Source organism: Eptesicus fuscus, chromosome 2 (genome assembly GCF_027574615.1).
Source record: "Eptesicus fuscus isolate TK198812 chromosome 2, DD_ASM_mEF_20220401, whole genome shotgun sequence".
In the NCBI taxonomy this organism is placed as follows: domain Eukaryota; kingdom Metazoa; phylum Chordata; class Mammalia; order Chiroptera; family Vespertilionidae; genus Eptesicus; species Eptesicus fuscus.
This window is the reverse complement of record NC_072474.1, coordinates 43950794-43969231: the sequence shown is the minus strand read 5'-3', so window position 1 is coordinate 43969231 and position 18438 is coordinate 43950794. Positions and strand designations below refer to the sequence as shown.

General features: G+C 35.4%; 1 protein-coding gene across 2 annotated transcripts in view; it reads left to right on the top strand.

Annotated features, from left to right (window-relative positions):
• AIMP1 (aminoacyl tRNA synthetase complex interacting multifunctional protein 1) overlaps nucleotides 1–10558 on the top strand; it is a 30720-nt gene extending 20162 nt beyond the window's left edge. For both annotated transcript variants that reach the window (XM_008150252.3, XM_054726809.1), the window contains exons 6-7: nucleotides 179–347; nucleotides 9391–10558. In XM_008150252.3, the coding sequence (XP_008148474.3) occupies nucleotides 179–347; nucleotides 9391–9557 (336 nt within the window). In that variant the 3' untranslated portion in view covers nucleotides 9558–10558. The remainder of the gene's footprint in view (nucleotides 1–178; nucleotides 348–9390) is intronic.
• Nucleotides 10559–18438: the final 7880 nt, after the last annotated feature.

The following is an 18438-nucleotide window of genomic DNA, read 5'->3' as shown; positions in this document are numbered from 1 at the left end:
TTCATATTTGTATAAGGCTTTATAACATCAATAAAAGATTTAGAAAACACAGAGATAAAGATAAATCCACAAAAATAGAACATTTGATACTTAGCATCTTGAGTGTACCTTTAATGTATTCTAGGTATAATCACTCCAAATTCTATACATCTTAATCATCTATTTGTTTTTCATACAGATGCAAAATCGGATGGTGATTTTACTTTGTAATCTAAAACCTGCAAAGATGAGGGGAATACTATCTCAAGCAATGGTGATGTGTGCTAGTTCACCAGAGAAAGTTGAAATCTTGGCACCTCCTATTGGGTCTGTTCCTGGAGACAGAATTACTTTTGATGCTTTTCCTGGTAAGTATCTATTAGCCATTATTGAAAATCATTTGGGAATTAATGTTCACAAAGTGATGCTTATAATGTTTACATTTAAAATTAAATCCTGTGTATGATTTACTATGCTTTACATTAAAAGAACATTATTATTGAGATTATTGCTGTTGGCTCAAGATGACATATTAAGCACAAACATCTAACTATCTCCCACCCCATTAATGCATTAATGTACACATTACATAAAACACCAGAGAGAGTTTTTGCTTTAGGTAAAATACTAAATATAATTCCTACATAGCAGAAGAGTGTGATGTGGACATAAAACGAGTTAATGTGCTACAAAATTATTTAAGCTGTAGATTATTTCAGAATGCAGCACATAAATACGAAGAGATGAAAAGCTGACATGGGGGAAATGCATATAATTCTCAAAGTTCATCTAATATATTTATATATGTTTTTACTTTAGGATATAGAGAAAATCTCTAAGTTAAACTTCATATTTTGTTTTATTTTTAAATATACTTTTATTGATTTCAGAGAAGAAGGGAAAAGGGGAGAGAGGGATAGAAACATCAATGATGAGAGAGAAGCATTGATCGGTTGCCTCCCGCACATTTCCCACTGGGGATTGAGCCTGCAACCGAGGTATGTGCCCTGACTGGGAATTGAACTTTGACCTCCTAGTTCATAGGTTGATGCTCAACCACTAAGCCACACCGGCTAGGACATATTTATTTTAATAATCTGAAAGGAAGTTTCATTTCATATTGATTGTTTTCTCCCGTAAAATGCTCCTGAGACAGATGAAGCTTTATAATGCATGAGAAAGTTTTTCAAACAGGTCTTTGAAGCAGAAGAGAAAGAATGCTTGGTAGATGCAGAATAAAGTTTTCTTTCATTAAAGAGGGAGGACCTTATAAAGAGGATAAACAGTTAGAAATTAAAAGATTGAATTTACTTAAAGGATATTCATTTGACTAGAATAATGGGAGAAGGAGAAATAAGTTAGGGTAACAAGTAGAATTAGGTTATGATTTTACTCAGATGAGGACTCTAATGAACAAAATAAAATAAGAAACAAAATAGAAACAGATTCATAGAGAACAGACTGACAGCCTTCAGAGGGGAGGGGGTTTGCAGGGCTGGAGAAAAACGGTGAAGGGATTAAGAAAAAAAGAAACACCCCAAAACTCATAGGCACAGACAATAGCATAATAATTATCAGAGGGAAAGGGGGGTGGGAAGGTAGAAGAGGGTATATGGAGGGATAAATGGTGATGGAAGGAGACTTGACTTGGGATGGTGAACACACAATACAATATACAGATGATGTATTATAGAATTGTACACCTGAACCCTTTATGATTTTATTAACCAATGTCATCCCAATTGAAAAAAACAAACCAATTCACCACATCCATACCAAACCAGGTTACTGCCAATGTTTTTCATACTTCGTAATTTTACAGGTGAATGATAATATCTCATTTAATATACCACTCTGATTACTAATGTGATCTCAACACCTTTTTAACTACTTATTAAATACTTTTAGCTACTCATGTCATTTTCCATATTAATATTGAGATGTACATCTTTTTTTGCTGTTGACTTACAAGAATGCTTTTTAATTAAAATATGAACACTGTCACATATTACTATTGTAGTCTAGACTTCTAGTTTAACTCAGATACTGTATAATAAACATTTCAACTTTAAAAAAGACAGAATTAGGTTTATAAGTCAGAATTGATTTGGAGACATATTTGTAGAAAGAGCTGAGTTTTAATTTAATAGCCAGACTGATGTGATTATGTAGGCCTGTTTTTTTATCCTATGTCAATTGTGTTTGATGAAATATTAGGATATGAAGAATTTTAACATTAGAATAGGATAGAAAATGTGGATGAAATTATAGTTTCCTTGAAACTAAACTACCCCTTCCTAATCAAAAGTAGACTAATCTAAAGGGATTGTTTAACCAGTACCATGACTTTGAATGCCTCTGTATATCTTGAAGGTTGGTAGATTCAAAACCATAATGGTCTGTGCTTTTTTTTGGTAAATTGGGTTTTGGGAAAATCCCAATCTGAATCATTTCTCAAAGCAGCATGGTCGCTTTGGATTCTAGCAGCATATGATCACCATTCTTCTCCCACAAACAATATCAAAACATTTCCCCAAACCTCATATTTTGGAGTAAGTCTGTACCTGACACCTAAAATTCTGGTTAGAGGTTTCATTCACTAAATTGGAATAGAATAGTAATAAAGGTGATCTTTTCCTTTAAGATTCAACACGCATTGGAAAAAAACAATAAATATTGGTTTACCTTACCAGATTAACATTTGCCTTCCCTTTTATTTAAATACTTAAGATGTAGTACAATTTTTGAGTTTTCTTTTCTTAATGTAAATTGTAGAGTCTTGTATTTAGAAATGGAATAAATCAAATCTTTAACTCACTGTTTTACAGATTTGGAAACTGGGGCCTGGTGCAATGTAGTTGCTTAAAGTTATGCAGAATTAGTAAAAGGATTAAACAAATGTGTCTGAATCGCTAATACTATAGCATTTTTGTTTGTTGATTGTTGCTTACTGTGAATTAATCTGGACTATTTCATTAATGAAGGTATATAGCTTTTATTTCAATGACATATTTCATTCCCTTACCTCATAGAATTAACAGGTAAACATTTCAGCAGTTGAGTCCGTTGTTATTTGGATGTTTCTGATGAGTAAATTGAAAGTAAGTTTTACTCAGTGACAGCATTAGAGACGATAATAGCCCATATGGATTTCTTGCCTTTGCTACATTCTTCACCTCTGAGGTTTTTTTGTGTGTGTGTCTATATTTACATTGTTCCAAAGCCTGATATTTCTTTTAAATTCATAGTTTCCCCTTGTGCCTTAGCACATGAATATGTTAAGAAGGTACAAAAAATATTTGTAAAGTGAAAGAAGGGAAAACCCAACTTTATTTTTTTTAAATATATTTTTGTTGATTTCAGAAAGGAAGGGAGAGAGAGAAACATCAATGATGAGAGAGAATCATTGATCAGCTGCCTCCTGCACGCCCTCTAAGGGGAACTGAGCCCTGACCAGGAATTGAACTGTGACTTCATAGTTCATAGGTTGATGTTCAACCACTGAGCTACAAGAGCTGGGTGGGAAAAATTAATTTTAAAATGGCCCATGAGGTTGCCTGAATTCTTACCACTTACAATAGGCTTAACTGAACCAAACAGCATTGAATAATTGATAAATTTTGGGACATGAGGTCTGTTATTGTTCATCTTTCTTATGGTTCCACATCAGTTACTGCTTCTGTAGCAGTTAATCTGAAAGGAAATAACAGCTAATACTACACAACACACCATTAGTCTTATTTTTTTCTTTTCCAGAAAGAGCCATGATTTACCAGTGCTTTTTTTTTTCCCCCCAGCATCTGTTTTGCATTTTAAAGCTTAAGGTGTCTGCTGGTACATGTTCACTTGATGTGCTCAGTGTCTAGAGATTTACATTTCATGATACTTAAGTGTGGTATAGAAATTGCAACTGGGGCTCAAACCTTTGAATTGCTCTTCGGTCTTGGAAAGGCTTTTATACTTAGCAACTTTTTTTTTCTAACTATAGAACCGAAAATGTCCATTGAGTTTAGAAGGATGCTAAGTAATGTTTTTTTTTAACAATGGCTAAAAAACTACCCCCCGCAATACTTTTTTTTAATCGTAAATGTGTGAAGCTATAAATTTTAATATTTAAAAGTGGTAACTGGTCCCTAAAGCACCAAGCGAAAATTAACTTGAAAATAATATTATAACTAGAAGACAAAGGCAATGACAACCTTTTCTCTTTTTTTCTGAAAATGCACTGATTTTGCTGTAAATGAAAATTTGCATTCAGACTTTTAACTTCCAAGACCATGTTTATTTCTCTTAATATTGAATCTTAATTATAAATATAAGTTATGGTTAATTGTAAAGCCTGTATGGTATGTAGGTGTTTCACTTTTGCATCCATTTATTCTTTAAAAAGACAAAATCTTGTCTATATTTTATTCTTCTCTCTAAAACCTGTTTCAGTCAGTTTTCTCTCCTCCTTGTTCTACCAGAACTGCTCTGGTCAAGATCACTAATTCCTCTCTAGCAGCTCTCCACGGCTCGTTCTCAGTTAGTCCTTTTCTTTATTTACTTGACATCTGGCATCACTTTCCTGGTGGTCTCCTGCTTCACTGGCTGCCCTTCTCATCTCCTTTGCTGCTTCCTCCTTAGCTGCATCACTTCATAACATTGAAGTGCCCAGATCTTGGTCCTTTACTTCTTCTCTTTTTCTTTCCACACTTGACTCGCTCTCTCTCTCTCTCTCTGTCTCTCTCTCTCTGTCTCTCCCTCTCTCTCACCCCCCCCCCCACATTATTTCCTTGACTATTTTATCCAGTCACATTTCTAGCTGCCTTCTGCACTGTCTGAAGAGAGAATACATATCCCAGTCTTCCCCCCAGAATTCCCATTTTCCATATCATCTGACCAGAACTCCATTCTCTCAACTGGTATTTATTTTCTCATGCAGCTTCTCCTTCACAAAATAATAGTGGGTATACCTTCTGAACATACCCAGAATCATTCTCATTATCTCCACCACCACCACTTTGGTCTTAGCACCAACATCTTTTATCTAAATCATTGCAAAAGCCTCTGACTGATTTCCCTGCTTTTACCCATGCACTTTGTCTATTTTCAGTTATAGTAGGTGGAGTGATTTAGGTCAGATTATATTCCTTCTTTGCTCAAAAGCTTCCCATTTGACCAGAGTGCAAGTCCAAGTCCTTATGGTTGCCTTTCATTAACTGCACGGACTCTCCAATTTCTTCCTCACTTTAATTGAGCCCCTGACTCTTTCCTGAGGTATCTCCATTGCTTGGTCCCTCATCCTATCTGGATCTTTCAAATGTCATCTTTGTTTTATTTTTCTCCAAAATACTTATCATCTAATATACTGTACATTATTTATTGTCTGTTCACACAGATATTTAAGCATCATGAAATCAAGATTTTTCCTTTTTGTTCTTATTCACTGCTATATTCCTATCATCTAGAACAGTGGTCGGCAAACCGCGGCTCGCGAGCCACATGCGGCTTTTTGGCCCCTTGAGTGTGGCTCTTCCACAAAATACCACGCCTGGGCAAGTCTATTTTGAAGAAGTGGCATTAAAAGAAGTTTAAGTTTAAAAAATTTGGCTCTCAAAAAAAGTTTCAATTGTTGTACTGTTGACATTTGGCTCTGTTGACTAATGAGTTTGCCGACCACTGATCTAGAAAAATGCCTGGCGTAGAGTAGGAGCTCAATAAATTGGTTAATGAAAAAATAAAAAGAAATGTAGTAGTAAAACATGTTAAAAACAAGAACAATGTATTTAAGAACAGGCCTGAATATTTGCCTTCATTATTGCAAGATCATTCCGATCAAACCACCAAACCACTTTCCCCTGTTTATTAGCTTTGTCAAATTAATTGACCCCTACTTGCCAAGTTATACTTTAGTTTTCGTGCAATAGTTACAATTATTATAGTTCAAAAACGCAGTTTATCAAACATAAATTAAGTAAGTTAGTACTAGGCTTTTAACGGCCATGGAAGATATCAAAGAGAAGCTGGTGATTCATGAGCATTTTATTCAAAAAAAATGGCCCAATTAAAATGAAATCTCTGGTTCTTATTCTAGACTTGTGAATGCCTGGGACTCTGGAATTTGTATTTATTGCTTTTTGTAGGTTTTAAATGCTGAGAAGGTGATCATAGCTTTTTGCATCTGTACAAACTCATCTTGAAATAGTTCCTATTCCCTATGCATTTTGTTTAAAATTAGTTGGCCTAAAATAATCTCTGAATGATTAGTTCTCTTACAATATATGTAACCATTTCCAAATGGTGATTATTGGCATGTGTTTAGCAATTTCAGAGGTTCTGTAGTTTTTAGCTTGAAGAATTTTTATTGATATCATCACTTACCTACTTCGCATAGCCGTGCCAAAAAGTGGGGGGAGGGGTAAGAAAGGGAAGAAAATTAGAAAAATAAGATTTAGAAGAAGGATATAACACACAGGAATGATGAAAGACTTCTCTGGAAAAGATAGTTCATTAAAAAAATTGTTTAAAATATTGGAAATGTTTTCCATAGGAGGTGATTTAAACTTTCCAGCTAGCTTTTTACCCTACCAAATAGTATTTTGTTCAAAAACATACTCAATAAGCCAGAAGGTTAACACTGCATCCAAGATTTTCCATTCTGATTTATATTCAGTGATCATACTGTGACAGGTTTTAATAATAATCTCAAATTTTTGTTTCATTTATTGATTTATTAAAATCTAGAAACTACATTCAGAGTGTTCAAGTATTGAATCTTGTTTGTTAAAAGACAACAGTTAAGCTTTGGAGGTTCCTCTTATTAGTTTCTAGTTTATTTTTAGTTCAAATCTAAAATTACTTGAAAATTATTAGTCTTATATAAGAAGTTCAAACCTTTCAGATCTTGGCTCCACAAGTGGTCAGTGACCTGGGAACCTTTCTGAGTCCCAGCTTTTTCATTTATAAGAAGGTGGTTTTTTGTTTTGTTTGTTTTTAAGAAGTATATGTGTGTGTGTGTGTGTGTGTGTGTGTGTGTGTGTGTGTGTGTGTGTATAAAATTGATTTTTTATAGAGAGGAAGGGAGAGGGACAGAGAGTTAGAAATATTGATGAGAGAGAAACATTGATCAGCTGCGTCCTGCACATCCCCTACTGGGGATGTGCCCTCAACCAAGGTACATGCCCTTGATCAGAACCGAGCCTGGGACCCTTCAGTCTGCAGGCCGATGCTCTATCCACTGAGCCAAACTGGTTAGGGCAAGAAGTGGTTTTTAATGGTATCTATTTCATGTGTTTTGTGAGGTTTAACTTTTGAAACACTTAGTTACCTGCCCCCCCCCCTTTTTTTTTTTTTTTTAAGTTCTTAGTTATAACTTTTGGGCCTTAATTTCCTCACCTATAAATTGATTGTAATTAATCATTTTATATGCTTTATTGAGATAAATAAGTAAATAAATGTAAAACAGTGCAATGACTGCCACATAGTAAGCATGATATGTGTTATGTATTATTATGAATATTATTTTCTATACATTTCAAAAAGCTTAATTTTCTGCTGCACCACAGCTTTTTGTACTTGGGGCTTACATCTGCGTTCAGCAAGAATTTACTGCACAATCTGTGCTCTTCATAAGAAGCTATTACACAAGTCTGGGACACTCTGCTTCTTAAATTAATTCATCATCAGTTAGCGAGCATCTCTTTTTTGTGGGGGTGAGGGAGATTTGGGGTTAGTACTCAGGTCTCCTTGAACAGTGTTTCTGCCTCCAGCTTTTCAGAATTCTGGAATGCTCACTTCTCCACATGATTTGTGCACAAGCAAAATAAGATTTTGCTCTTAGACTAGGAATGGCTTAGAAACAAAAAAATAAAAATCTTGTAGATACTTTATATATTCTTATTTTTTCCTATTCTGTTTATTAATTAATAATAATTAATGTCCAATCTAGTGGTCTTAAAGGACTAAGAGAAATCCTCACTTTTATAGTCAGTCTTTCAGTTTTAGTTTCATTGCATGTTCTTTTACTGTGAATACATCATTCAGTTAAATCTCTGTCATCTTTGAAAACTTGCATATCAGAGGACATTTTTGTATGTTCTTGCCAGTTTCATGGCAGTTTATGAAGAGCTAATAAAAGAACAAAGCTACCATGGCCAACCAATTTTCTCAGTTTTGTTATTCCTATATAAGTATGAGTAGAGAATAAACTGTAGATAATAATAAGATGTAATAAAGATATAAAATAAAATTAGTTCCAGAATGTTTAAAATATTCTTTTTAAAGTAATTCCAAGAGATTTCAACTTGGGAGTCAGTTAAAAAAAGATCTAGAAAGTTATATTGTACTTCAGTAATATTTTTTTATTACCTCCAGGAAAATCCTTTTTCATTTGAAGCTAATGCTTAAGAGATACGTTACTTTTTAAAAATTGTTTCTTGAACGGAGTCTTCATGCCAAATGTTATTGAATATCCTAGGTATAAAATGCTGTTATATTAAACTTTGTTCTCTACTTCCTTATCATTCATTAAATGGAGAGTTGCTTGGTATATTGGCTTTCTTTAAGCCTACGCAGATATATTTATTCTACAGTTTGTCTTTTATTGATCATAAATATTATAGTGTGAGTTACTATAAAGAGAGGGGATGGGGCATTCCAATGTCAGAATGTTGTTTCTTTCCTAAAGCATAGTTTATTATATTAGGAAGCAAAGTGCTCTACTAGCAGAACAAAAGTTTTGGTGTCGAATCCTGACTTAACTTGTTAATTGTATGATTTATCCTCTCTGAGCCCCAGTTTCTCTATATTTGAAATTAGAGTAAGTGTTGTTGTGTGAACTGCATGCAACAGCATATATTCCTGGTTTTTAGAAAATGCTAGTACTTGTCTCTTTGCTACCCTTTTCTGTCTCTTTCCATCTTACCAAATGGAATGTGTAGCAAGTGAAACCCAAGGTAGTTATATTTAGCTAGATAATCCCAACATGTAAGCCATGCTCTAGTATTTATAAGAAATCTTTAAAAACTATAGCAACAATCTAGACATTTATTTTGTATAATGAAACATACAGTAAAGCATACGCTGCTTCTGCCACATGTAAAAATCTAACATGAAATTATGCTCTCATTGCTTCACAATTTTTAAGAGTATCTTATATTTTTAAATTTGTGGAAAAATTTATTGAGCTATATTACTTGCAAAAATATAAGAGTGAAAAATAAGATCTTCAGTATTTGTAAGGAAATGACAAAATACATTTTACTAATCAAGAATATAAATTGCTTACATCATAAAAATAAATGTTAACAGTAAGTGCTAAAATTCTGGTCAGGTCTAAAGATCAGAAAGTAGTGCCAAGACAATTCACTAGAAATGTCCATGGACAATTTATTAATATATTAGTTATATAATTTTATTTTTTCCCAACAGGAGAGCCTGACAAAGAGCTGAATCCTAAGAAGAAGATTTGGGAGCAGATCCAGCCTGACCTTTACACCAATGATGAGTGTGTGGCTACATACAAAGGAGCTCCCTTTGAGGTGAAAGGGAAGGGAGTATGTAGGGCTCAAACTATGACCAACAGTGGAATAAAGTAAAATTACATCAAAACACTTCAGTTACTGAAATGCATTGGAAAAAACTTGGATGCCAATAAAAAGAAATACATTTGTCACTTATGCCTAAAATATAACTGGCTCATTTTTGTGTTATTTGTCTTCTAGATTGGACTAGTCTGTTACCAAGTATATTTGTTTTCAATTGATTGGAGAAACACTATATTTTTACCTATGATTTTTGACCCTTTATAATGTAGGGAGGAAGTGCCCTATGTTTTTTGATGATTTATTTTTTAGCAAGGATATTGATGTTACTAGATTAGCATTTAGTTTCTTATTTATAGGCACATGATACATGAAATTTCAAGTCCTTGAAGTTTTAGTATATTGTGTATCTGCTATAAATGTCCTCTCCTCTTAAAAAATGACAAGTTAAAAGTTGTGTCAGGTTTATCAACTAATCATATTATAATAATACTGAAAATGAACAAGTGTTGATTCTTGAGAGCCAAACATCATAAAAGCTAGGAGACATGGCATTTGAACATTATTGCTCTTTCTTGCCAAAGTAACCCAGACTTGTATATTTAAGGCATTTTTTTTTTAATTTTAGACTGAAATTTCCAACTGTGTGTTGAACTTTTCATTGAGCAAAGTAAGGAGTAATAGTTTTGACTATGAAGCATAAACACATTGCGAAGTGTTGCCAGTATAGTTTCCAATAATTGACCATAAAAGCAGCAGCCTATTTTTTTACTCTAGCTGACCTAAAGATTCCTTGGGTATCTAATAAAACATTATTTGTAGCTCTTTATCTTTAGAAGAGCATTTAAGATTGATAAAGTTTGCTTTTTCATGAACCATCACTGTCCACATATTAAAAGAAATGGCAGCCAAAAACATAATATACATTAACTTATCAGTTGCCTATTTTCACTCACCTTCTAGATGAGCATATGTTGATAACTAAACACAAATGCGTTTTTAAAGTTATTTTGTACTCAAGATCTATTATTTTTGGAATAAAGAATGTGACAAAGGATTTTGTGATTCTGTATTTTCTAACTTTTCTTAATTATAACAAATTTATTAAAATAATTCTAATATAATTTATTCCTAATTTCTTCAAGTTACATAAAAGCATTACTCAATTCAGTTATCAGTTTAGCTCCATTCAGTAGTTGTTTTTTAAAATGTTTTTTTATTGGTTTCAGAGGAGAAGGGAGAGGGAGAGAGAGATAGAAATATCAGTGATGAGAGAGAATCATTGATTGGCTGCCTTCTGCACGCTCCCTAATGGGGATCAAGCCTGCAACCCAGGTATGTGCCCTGACCTGGAATCGAACCATGAAACTCCTAATTCATGGATCAATCGATGCTCAACCACTGAGCCACACCGACCAGACTATTCAGTCTTTATTTTTAAAGAAAACTTAATTTTTTCTCTTTGTATTGCTGGGATGAGAGAGCTCTTATAGAATCAACAACAAAAAATGGTTGGTGAGCTGGGCATAACTTTTCTGGCTTTTAAATGGTAGTGAGCTCTTTAAGGATTTTAACAGTAGGACATAGTGTTAGGTCACAGGATAAACAGTTAATGCCTCTTGACATCTATTTCTATGTTACAAACTAAACTGGAACAAATCTGACCTTACCCCAATACTTTCTCATCCAGGTTGGCCCACTATCATACATGAATATTGGGAGTACTAACTTTTCTTATATTTACAAATTCCATGTATTTTTTTGAGATGAGTCATTTTCAGGACATGTTGATTTTAATATAAACATTAGAAACATTTTTTCTGCCTTGTTTCTAAGCCCATCAAACAGATTGGTGTCACTTTTTTAAGATAATGTAAATTCCCATTTAGACTGTTTACAAAATATTCAAAGTAATTCATGGAAGTTTAATAGGAAACACGTCATCAGAATAGAAGGTATGACCCTAGCCGGTTTTGCTTAGTGGATAGAGTGTTGGCCTGTGGACTGAAAGGTCCTGGGTTCGATTCTCGTAAAGGGCACATGCCCGGATTTTGGGCTTGATCCCCAGTAGGGGGTGGGGGTGCAGGAGGCAGCCAAGCAATGATTTCCTAAAATCAATAAAAGATACATTAAAAAACAAACAAAAAGCTAGAAGGTATGGATAGGGCCTCGTAGAACATTAATGAATTTAACCAGGTCCCAGTGTCTGAGCCTTAGCATTTCAGGCCCAAAAATCTGCATTTGTAGATGATGAGAAATCCATGGAGCCTAGTATTATTGGTTTTGAGGCCAGATTACCTGGTTTTGATTACTAACTCTACAACTTAACTGCCTGTGTGACCTTGTGTAATTGTTCAGCCTCTATATACCTTACTTCCCTCATCTATAACATGGGTATAAATAATAACAGTATTTACCTCGTCGAGTTGTGAAGATGGTGTAAGTTAGTACCCCTAGAGGACTTAAAACAATGTCAGTAATATAATGCACATTATGTTGATATGAGTTTATGATAGGGATGTTCTTTTCCAGAAACAAGTGTTTTGGAAACATTTCCTGAGAAGTTGAGTTCTTGTTGAGATTACTTGGTGTACATAAATTAAACAGTGTCTTAAGGAATATTACATACAGGTTGTGACCCTGTCTTTCCCAACAGACCTGATGGCTCCTTTACATCAGATGTAATATCTCTGCTTTGATAGAAATGTTCATTTCTGAAACTTTCTCTGCACTCCCACTGAAATTCATTTTTTTAGACCTTTAGATGCTGGCCAGCCCTATTCATTGATGTTCTTTCGCTGGTTTAATATTGATAAAGTCTAAAATAGCTTTGCATTTTTTTAGACTAGCAAGACTATATTTTTAACTGTTGTGTTTAACACAAATAGAAGCACTCATATTTTCAAGTTTTTGGTGGGTGAGGGAGCACCTCCCTATTGCTTACAATAGGGGCATTAAAGGAGCGTAAGTATACCTCCTCAATTTTCCAGGGAAAGTATATATTGTACCTTTAAAAATGTAAAAATATCAAAAGTGCACAATATAAGCTGTGTACTTTAGCTACCTAAATTGTGACAAAAGTCCTGGTTCTAAGTGCTGTGCAGTGGTGTGAAAACTAACTATTACCATGGTACAAAATAAAAACTAGTGAGTCAGGTTAAGTGACTTAAGTTGCTTTCTTGTGGAGGAAGCTTTGCCCTTCAAATTTTTAGTTAAGAAAAACTATGCCCTTTCCTCACAAAAGTTAGGGTGATACATTAATATCTGTCTATTGTCATGAATTTGATTTTATAATTATTAAGATATTTAATGCTTTATAGCTAACTAGGGGCCCGATGCACAAAGATTTGTGCAGGGGGGGGGGGGGGGGGCCTCAGCCCGACCTGCATCCTCTCCAATCTGGGAGCCCTCAGGGGACCCCTCTCCAATCCGGGAGTTTCTGTCTTTGCAATCATATGAGTGAATTGTCTGAGACCCCAAACCAGTTTGGTTTGGTGCTCACAGAATAATAGAGGTCTTTTTTTTTTTTGCTTTGCTCCCTTGGTGGAGATTTCCTAGAAGTTGCAGAATATCTTCCCTTTAATTTTTCCTCGACACTGTAACTTTACTTATGTCTCTCACCTTTGCTTTCCCTCCATCCCCCAACTGCAATAGTAACTTGCTCCAGGCTCACTTTGCTCTAGTGTTAGGAATTCCCACAATGCTCCTGCCACCAGAACTACGATTCCCAGAATTCCTGGTGCTCCCAGTGCTCTTGGTTTTCGCTTCTGGTCCAGGGGCTGCAGGAACCAAGAGGACTGCGAACTCCAGCCACCCCCAGGCTGGGCTGACAGGACCAGACTCTCCAGTGGCATCCCCAGGACCCTGGCTGCTCTGCGCCGGCGTGCACGCGTGCCAGCCATAGGCTTAAAGCAGGCAGGGTCCCGGGGATGCCCACTGCATCACCCTAGCTATGCGGAGGGTGGGTGGGTGTCCCTCCCACCCCTGGCCACTTGGCGCCTGTGCACGTGCACGCTGCCCACAGGCCTGCCATCTTTCTCGGGTTAATTTGCATACTCACTCCTGATTGGCTGTGGGCGGCATGGAGGTACGGTCAATTTACATATTTGTTTGTTAGTATAGATAAAATACTTTCACAAGCCTTACCAATTTCCTAACTCCCTAGAGCAGTGGTTCTCAACCTTTCTAATGCCACTACTATTTAATACAGTTCCTCATGTTGTGGTGACCCCCAACCATAAAATTATTTTTGTTGCTACTTCATAACTGTAATTTTGCTACTGTTATGAATCGTAACGTAATATCTGTGTTTTCTGATGGTCTTAGGCGATGCGACCCACAGGTTGAGAACCGCTGCTATAGAGCCTAAGACCATCAGAAAACACAGATATTTACATTACGATTCATAACAGTAGCAAAATTACAGTTATGAAGTAGCAACAAAAATAATTTTATGGTTGGGGGTCACCACAACATGAGGAACTGTATTAAAGGGTCGCGGCATTAGAAAGGTTGAGAACCACTGCCCTAGAGATACACCAGCCATTTTACCCCAAAGAATCAACAGAAAAGTTAAATAAATGCCTGTGCTAAGATAGAACTAGCTGACCCTAGATCTTCCAATTCCTGCTAATTCTGTGCTCTTATCCATTACAATAGACTTGGTTCCATGTCAGTTAGTCACATGGTTTTTTTTCTGTGAATGAAAAGTTAAACTTTTGTTTAAAATGTGGGGAAAGATAGTGATAAAAATAAAACGTAAGCTCTAGAGTTCATGTAAGGAGAGTAGGGTAGCTTCTTTAGTGGGACATTTAAGAGATTCTCCGGGAAGTCATTACAAAGAGAATTGATCAAGTTTTTTTTTGTTTTTTTTTTTTTTCTTTTTGATGCTGAAGTTCTTAGGAAGAATTACTTGTCAAAACCAGGTTGTTGCTGCTGGCAGCAGTTGCCTTTCTAAAGAGACACGTGCCTTGATTCTTTGAATTGTGTACTGTTGAGGACACTGTTCCTGTAATGACAATTCATCCCAAATGCCAACCTATGAGGGAAGGCACTAAGTTATTTATAGATGATAGATAGATAGATAGATAGATAGATAGATAGATGATAGGCAGATATTTTAACCAGGAACAACTCTTTACAGTTAATACCCCATTTGCAATCCTACTTGGATAACAACCCTGAAATCTATATATATAAAAGCCTAGGTGACAGTTAACGACCAAATGACCAGTCAAACAATCCTATGATGTGCACTGACCACCAGGGGGCAGACGCTCAACGCAGGAGCTGCCGCCTGATGGTCAGTGCGCTCCCACAGCCAACCTCCCACAGCCAGCCGATGGCATCGGTGTCCAGCATCCGTTCCTTCCGTGCCTGGCCTAGCGACCATCGCCTCCTCTCCCAACCCCACCGGGGCCTTTGGGCCCCAGGCTGGGATGGAGAACTGGGGTGGGTGGGAGTGAACGCAACCCCTTTCCCAGTGGGGCCAAGGGCCGGCTCCCTCCTTGGGGCCAGTGGCCAACCTCCCACACCCTGTTCCCCCAGCCAGCAGGCCCCAATCGGCCTGTGGGTCCCTCCACCCGATTGACCCGGCCCTGATCGGACCTGATCACTGGCCAGGTCTAGGGACTCCACCCATGCACGAATTCATGTACCGGGCCTCTACTTTGTAATAATAATGAAAAGAAGGATAGTTACTGATGGCTAGTATGCCTCTATACAAAACTGGATCTTCAAATACCAATTTGTTGGCATGGAAAAGAGAGTTAGTGACTTACACATTCTTGCTTATTGCACTTCTTACAGTTACCGTTTTTCCTTCAGATAAATCTTAGCAAGATAATTCATAGGAGTATAACTTCAAAAATTGGGAGAAAGGACCTTAAATAGTGAAATAATTGTTAGTTTGAAAGTGAGCCATCTGCAATTTCAGAGTGTGAATTACTGTATATTGTATTTTTTAACCCTTATGTATTCCCTGTTTTTTTTCCCTTGTGCCTTACTCCCACCCCTCTTCTAACACAAGCTATTCCCAATTCTCTGGATTTTGAGTAAAATACTGTGTGTGTTATTTTATGTCTTCATTAACATCATTTCCTATCTGGCAGGCTAAAATGCTAACAGCAGCAGAAACAAGCCAGAGGCTTAATACTTGCAAGAAAAAAGAAAAATCCTTTCTAATGAAGGGCTACTTTTCTTGCCTTTCCCACTGTTACATGATGCCTATGGAATTGTTCAAATAGAAATTACTAAATCTACTCATTTCTACTGTGGCGTTTATGTGCTGACCCTTCATATCAAGGCTGCTCTGACAAAGTTTTACAAATTGCTTCATTAGAATATTACATATCCCAGTAGAGAAATGCTCTCAATATATGCATCCACTTAACTTTTCAGATATAAGGTTACATATTTGGCTGATACTTGTTAATTTAAAACACCACTCAACTTTTCACACCTGGGGAATTTGGAAAGAATGGTGCATGAATCATCCAGAATCAACATCACAATGTGAATTCTCTTTGAAAAAGATTAATGAAAAATGCCAACTAAAAGTCACTTTTGATAACTTTAGCTAAAGAGAGTGATTTTGATAGAAGTAACTTTTTAAAAACCTTCAGTTTTCATGTGAAAGGATAACTTCCTCTTAAAAAAATTTTTTTAAATAAAGTCTGGGAAATAGCAATACCAATATTAACATTAAATAACAGCCTTTTGTAAAATAACTTGGATATTTCTGAAAATCAATAGAACAGAAAATTATTTAAATAAGGCAGAGTGTATTTAAACATAACTAGAAAAAAAAAAATCTGAGCTTGCTAATTGAGGTAATATATACCTGGTAAGGATCAGACCTGGTAAGTATTAGGAGTGAGTTAATAATGCCCTAAGATAATATATACTTAATGAGACTCTAACCCCAGTTGCACAAAAATATCATATGCTATCTTCCAGTTCTCTAAAATGTTCAAAATACTTTCAAATATAAAATTTGTTATTACTCTTTTTTTTGTTTTTTGGTTTTTCAATGTTTTTATTTTCTTTTTATTAAATTTATTGGGTGACATTGGTTAAGAAGATTATATAGGTTTCAAGTATACATTTCTATGATACTTGATCTGGATATTGCATTGCATGGCCACCACTCAAAATCAAATATAAAATTTAGTAGAGACTTTTTGTCTTCTAGTTAAGAACAGCATACAGATTGGACATCTGGAGGAAAGATTGCAAATTGTAGACTTTAAAGGCAGGACACCAAAGATGAACTTCCTGGATGTTTTTACCTAGAGCTAGTTCTGGTCACATGGGTCTTTGTTGCAAGTTGTAATTATCTCCAATAGTAGTGAATTTATTAAATGGATACACTGTTGTCCAGAAAAAGCTGACAACAGCTTCAGGTGGAGCACAGCACAGATGTTCACGTCATTGCATCACTGTTCTTATGATTCAACTATTCCATTACCAACTAACAAATTATTTCTCTACATCCATGATGCTGATTACTTTGAGGAGCTAGATTGCTGTTGCACAATGGTGCATCAAAGAACATATCTGGAATTTAATGTGTTTTGGATACTCTACTAGAATTTTACTATACTTGAATTCAGAGGATATTAGGAAAATACATTAACCAAAAAGATTGCCAAAACCGGTTTGGCTCAGTGGATGGAGCGTCGGCCTGCGGACTGAAAGGTCCCAGGTTCGATTCCGGTCAAGGGCATGTACCTTGGTTGCGGGCACATCCCCAGTAGGGGGTGTGCAGGAGGCAGCTGATCGATGATTCTCTCTCATCGATGTTTCTAACTCTCTATCCCTCTCTCTTCCTCTCTGTAAAAATCAATAAAATATATTTAAAAAAAAAAAAAGATAACAAAAGATGGGGGAGATGAAGAGAAAACTAGTGAGGAATGGACTTTCTAATTTTATATATTAAGGTAAAAGAGATAATGATAAACTACTACCATGTAAATAGTAAAAGAGAGGACTTTTGAAACAGAAGGGGCAATCTGTAAGGGGAAGTCAAATAATTTAATTAAATATCTTAGCAAAATCTGGTAATATGGGGAAAGGAAAAGCATTCCAAAGACTTCTTCCCTAGGGGGGACAGGGGAAGGAGAAAAAGGGAGATGAAAGTGTTCTAAGGATCATATTTTCGTAGTTGAGGGGATGATGCAGTGGGGAATGAAAGTTCTTGGTTAAAGAAATAGTAGTTACCTTGTTATCAAACAGTAGTAGAGAAGTATATTCTTGGTTCTGAATTCAAGAGCAAGGGAATAATCTTTAATGGGTATGAGAATTTCCAAATTATCAAGAACGAAAATTAAAATAATAGAAACTTTATCAAGTCAAAACTAAGAAAAAGAGAAATACAAGAACTATAGTAACATAAAATAAATAACGTAAAACAGAGAAACATCCTGTATGCTTGCATGGGAGGATTTAATATCACAAAATGTCATTTGTCATAAAAACAGCCACTAAAAAAGAAATTTTTTTGAAATTAGGAAAAAAGATCTGAAAATATAAATATAAATGAATGCCTAAGAGTAGCCAGAAAATATTTTCAAAAAATAAAAACAAGGGAGACTTGATCTTTTATATAATCAAGCAATTATATACAATTATTTTAATCTGATATTGACAGTGCTATAAATAAAACTGATAATGGCAAAGAATTATGAGTCCATAATAGATCCAGAAATAAAGGATATATATCTCCATACGCCTATCTCAGTCTATCTACCTTTCATAAATAGGAAAATGATGGATTATTTAATAAGTAAAGCAAATACAATTGATTACACATCTGAAAAGAAATGAAACTAAAATCCTACCTCATATCATGTACGTAGAAATATATGACTAGAAGAAAATTTACAAATTTAATTTGACACAAGTTACTATAAACAAAGTTAAAGGATAAGTAATA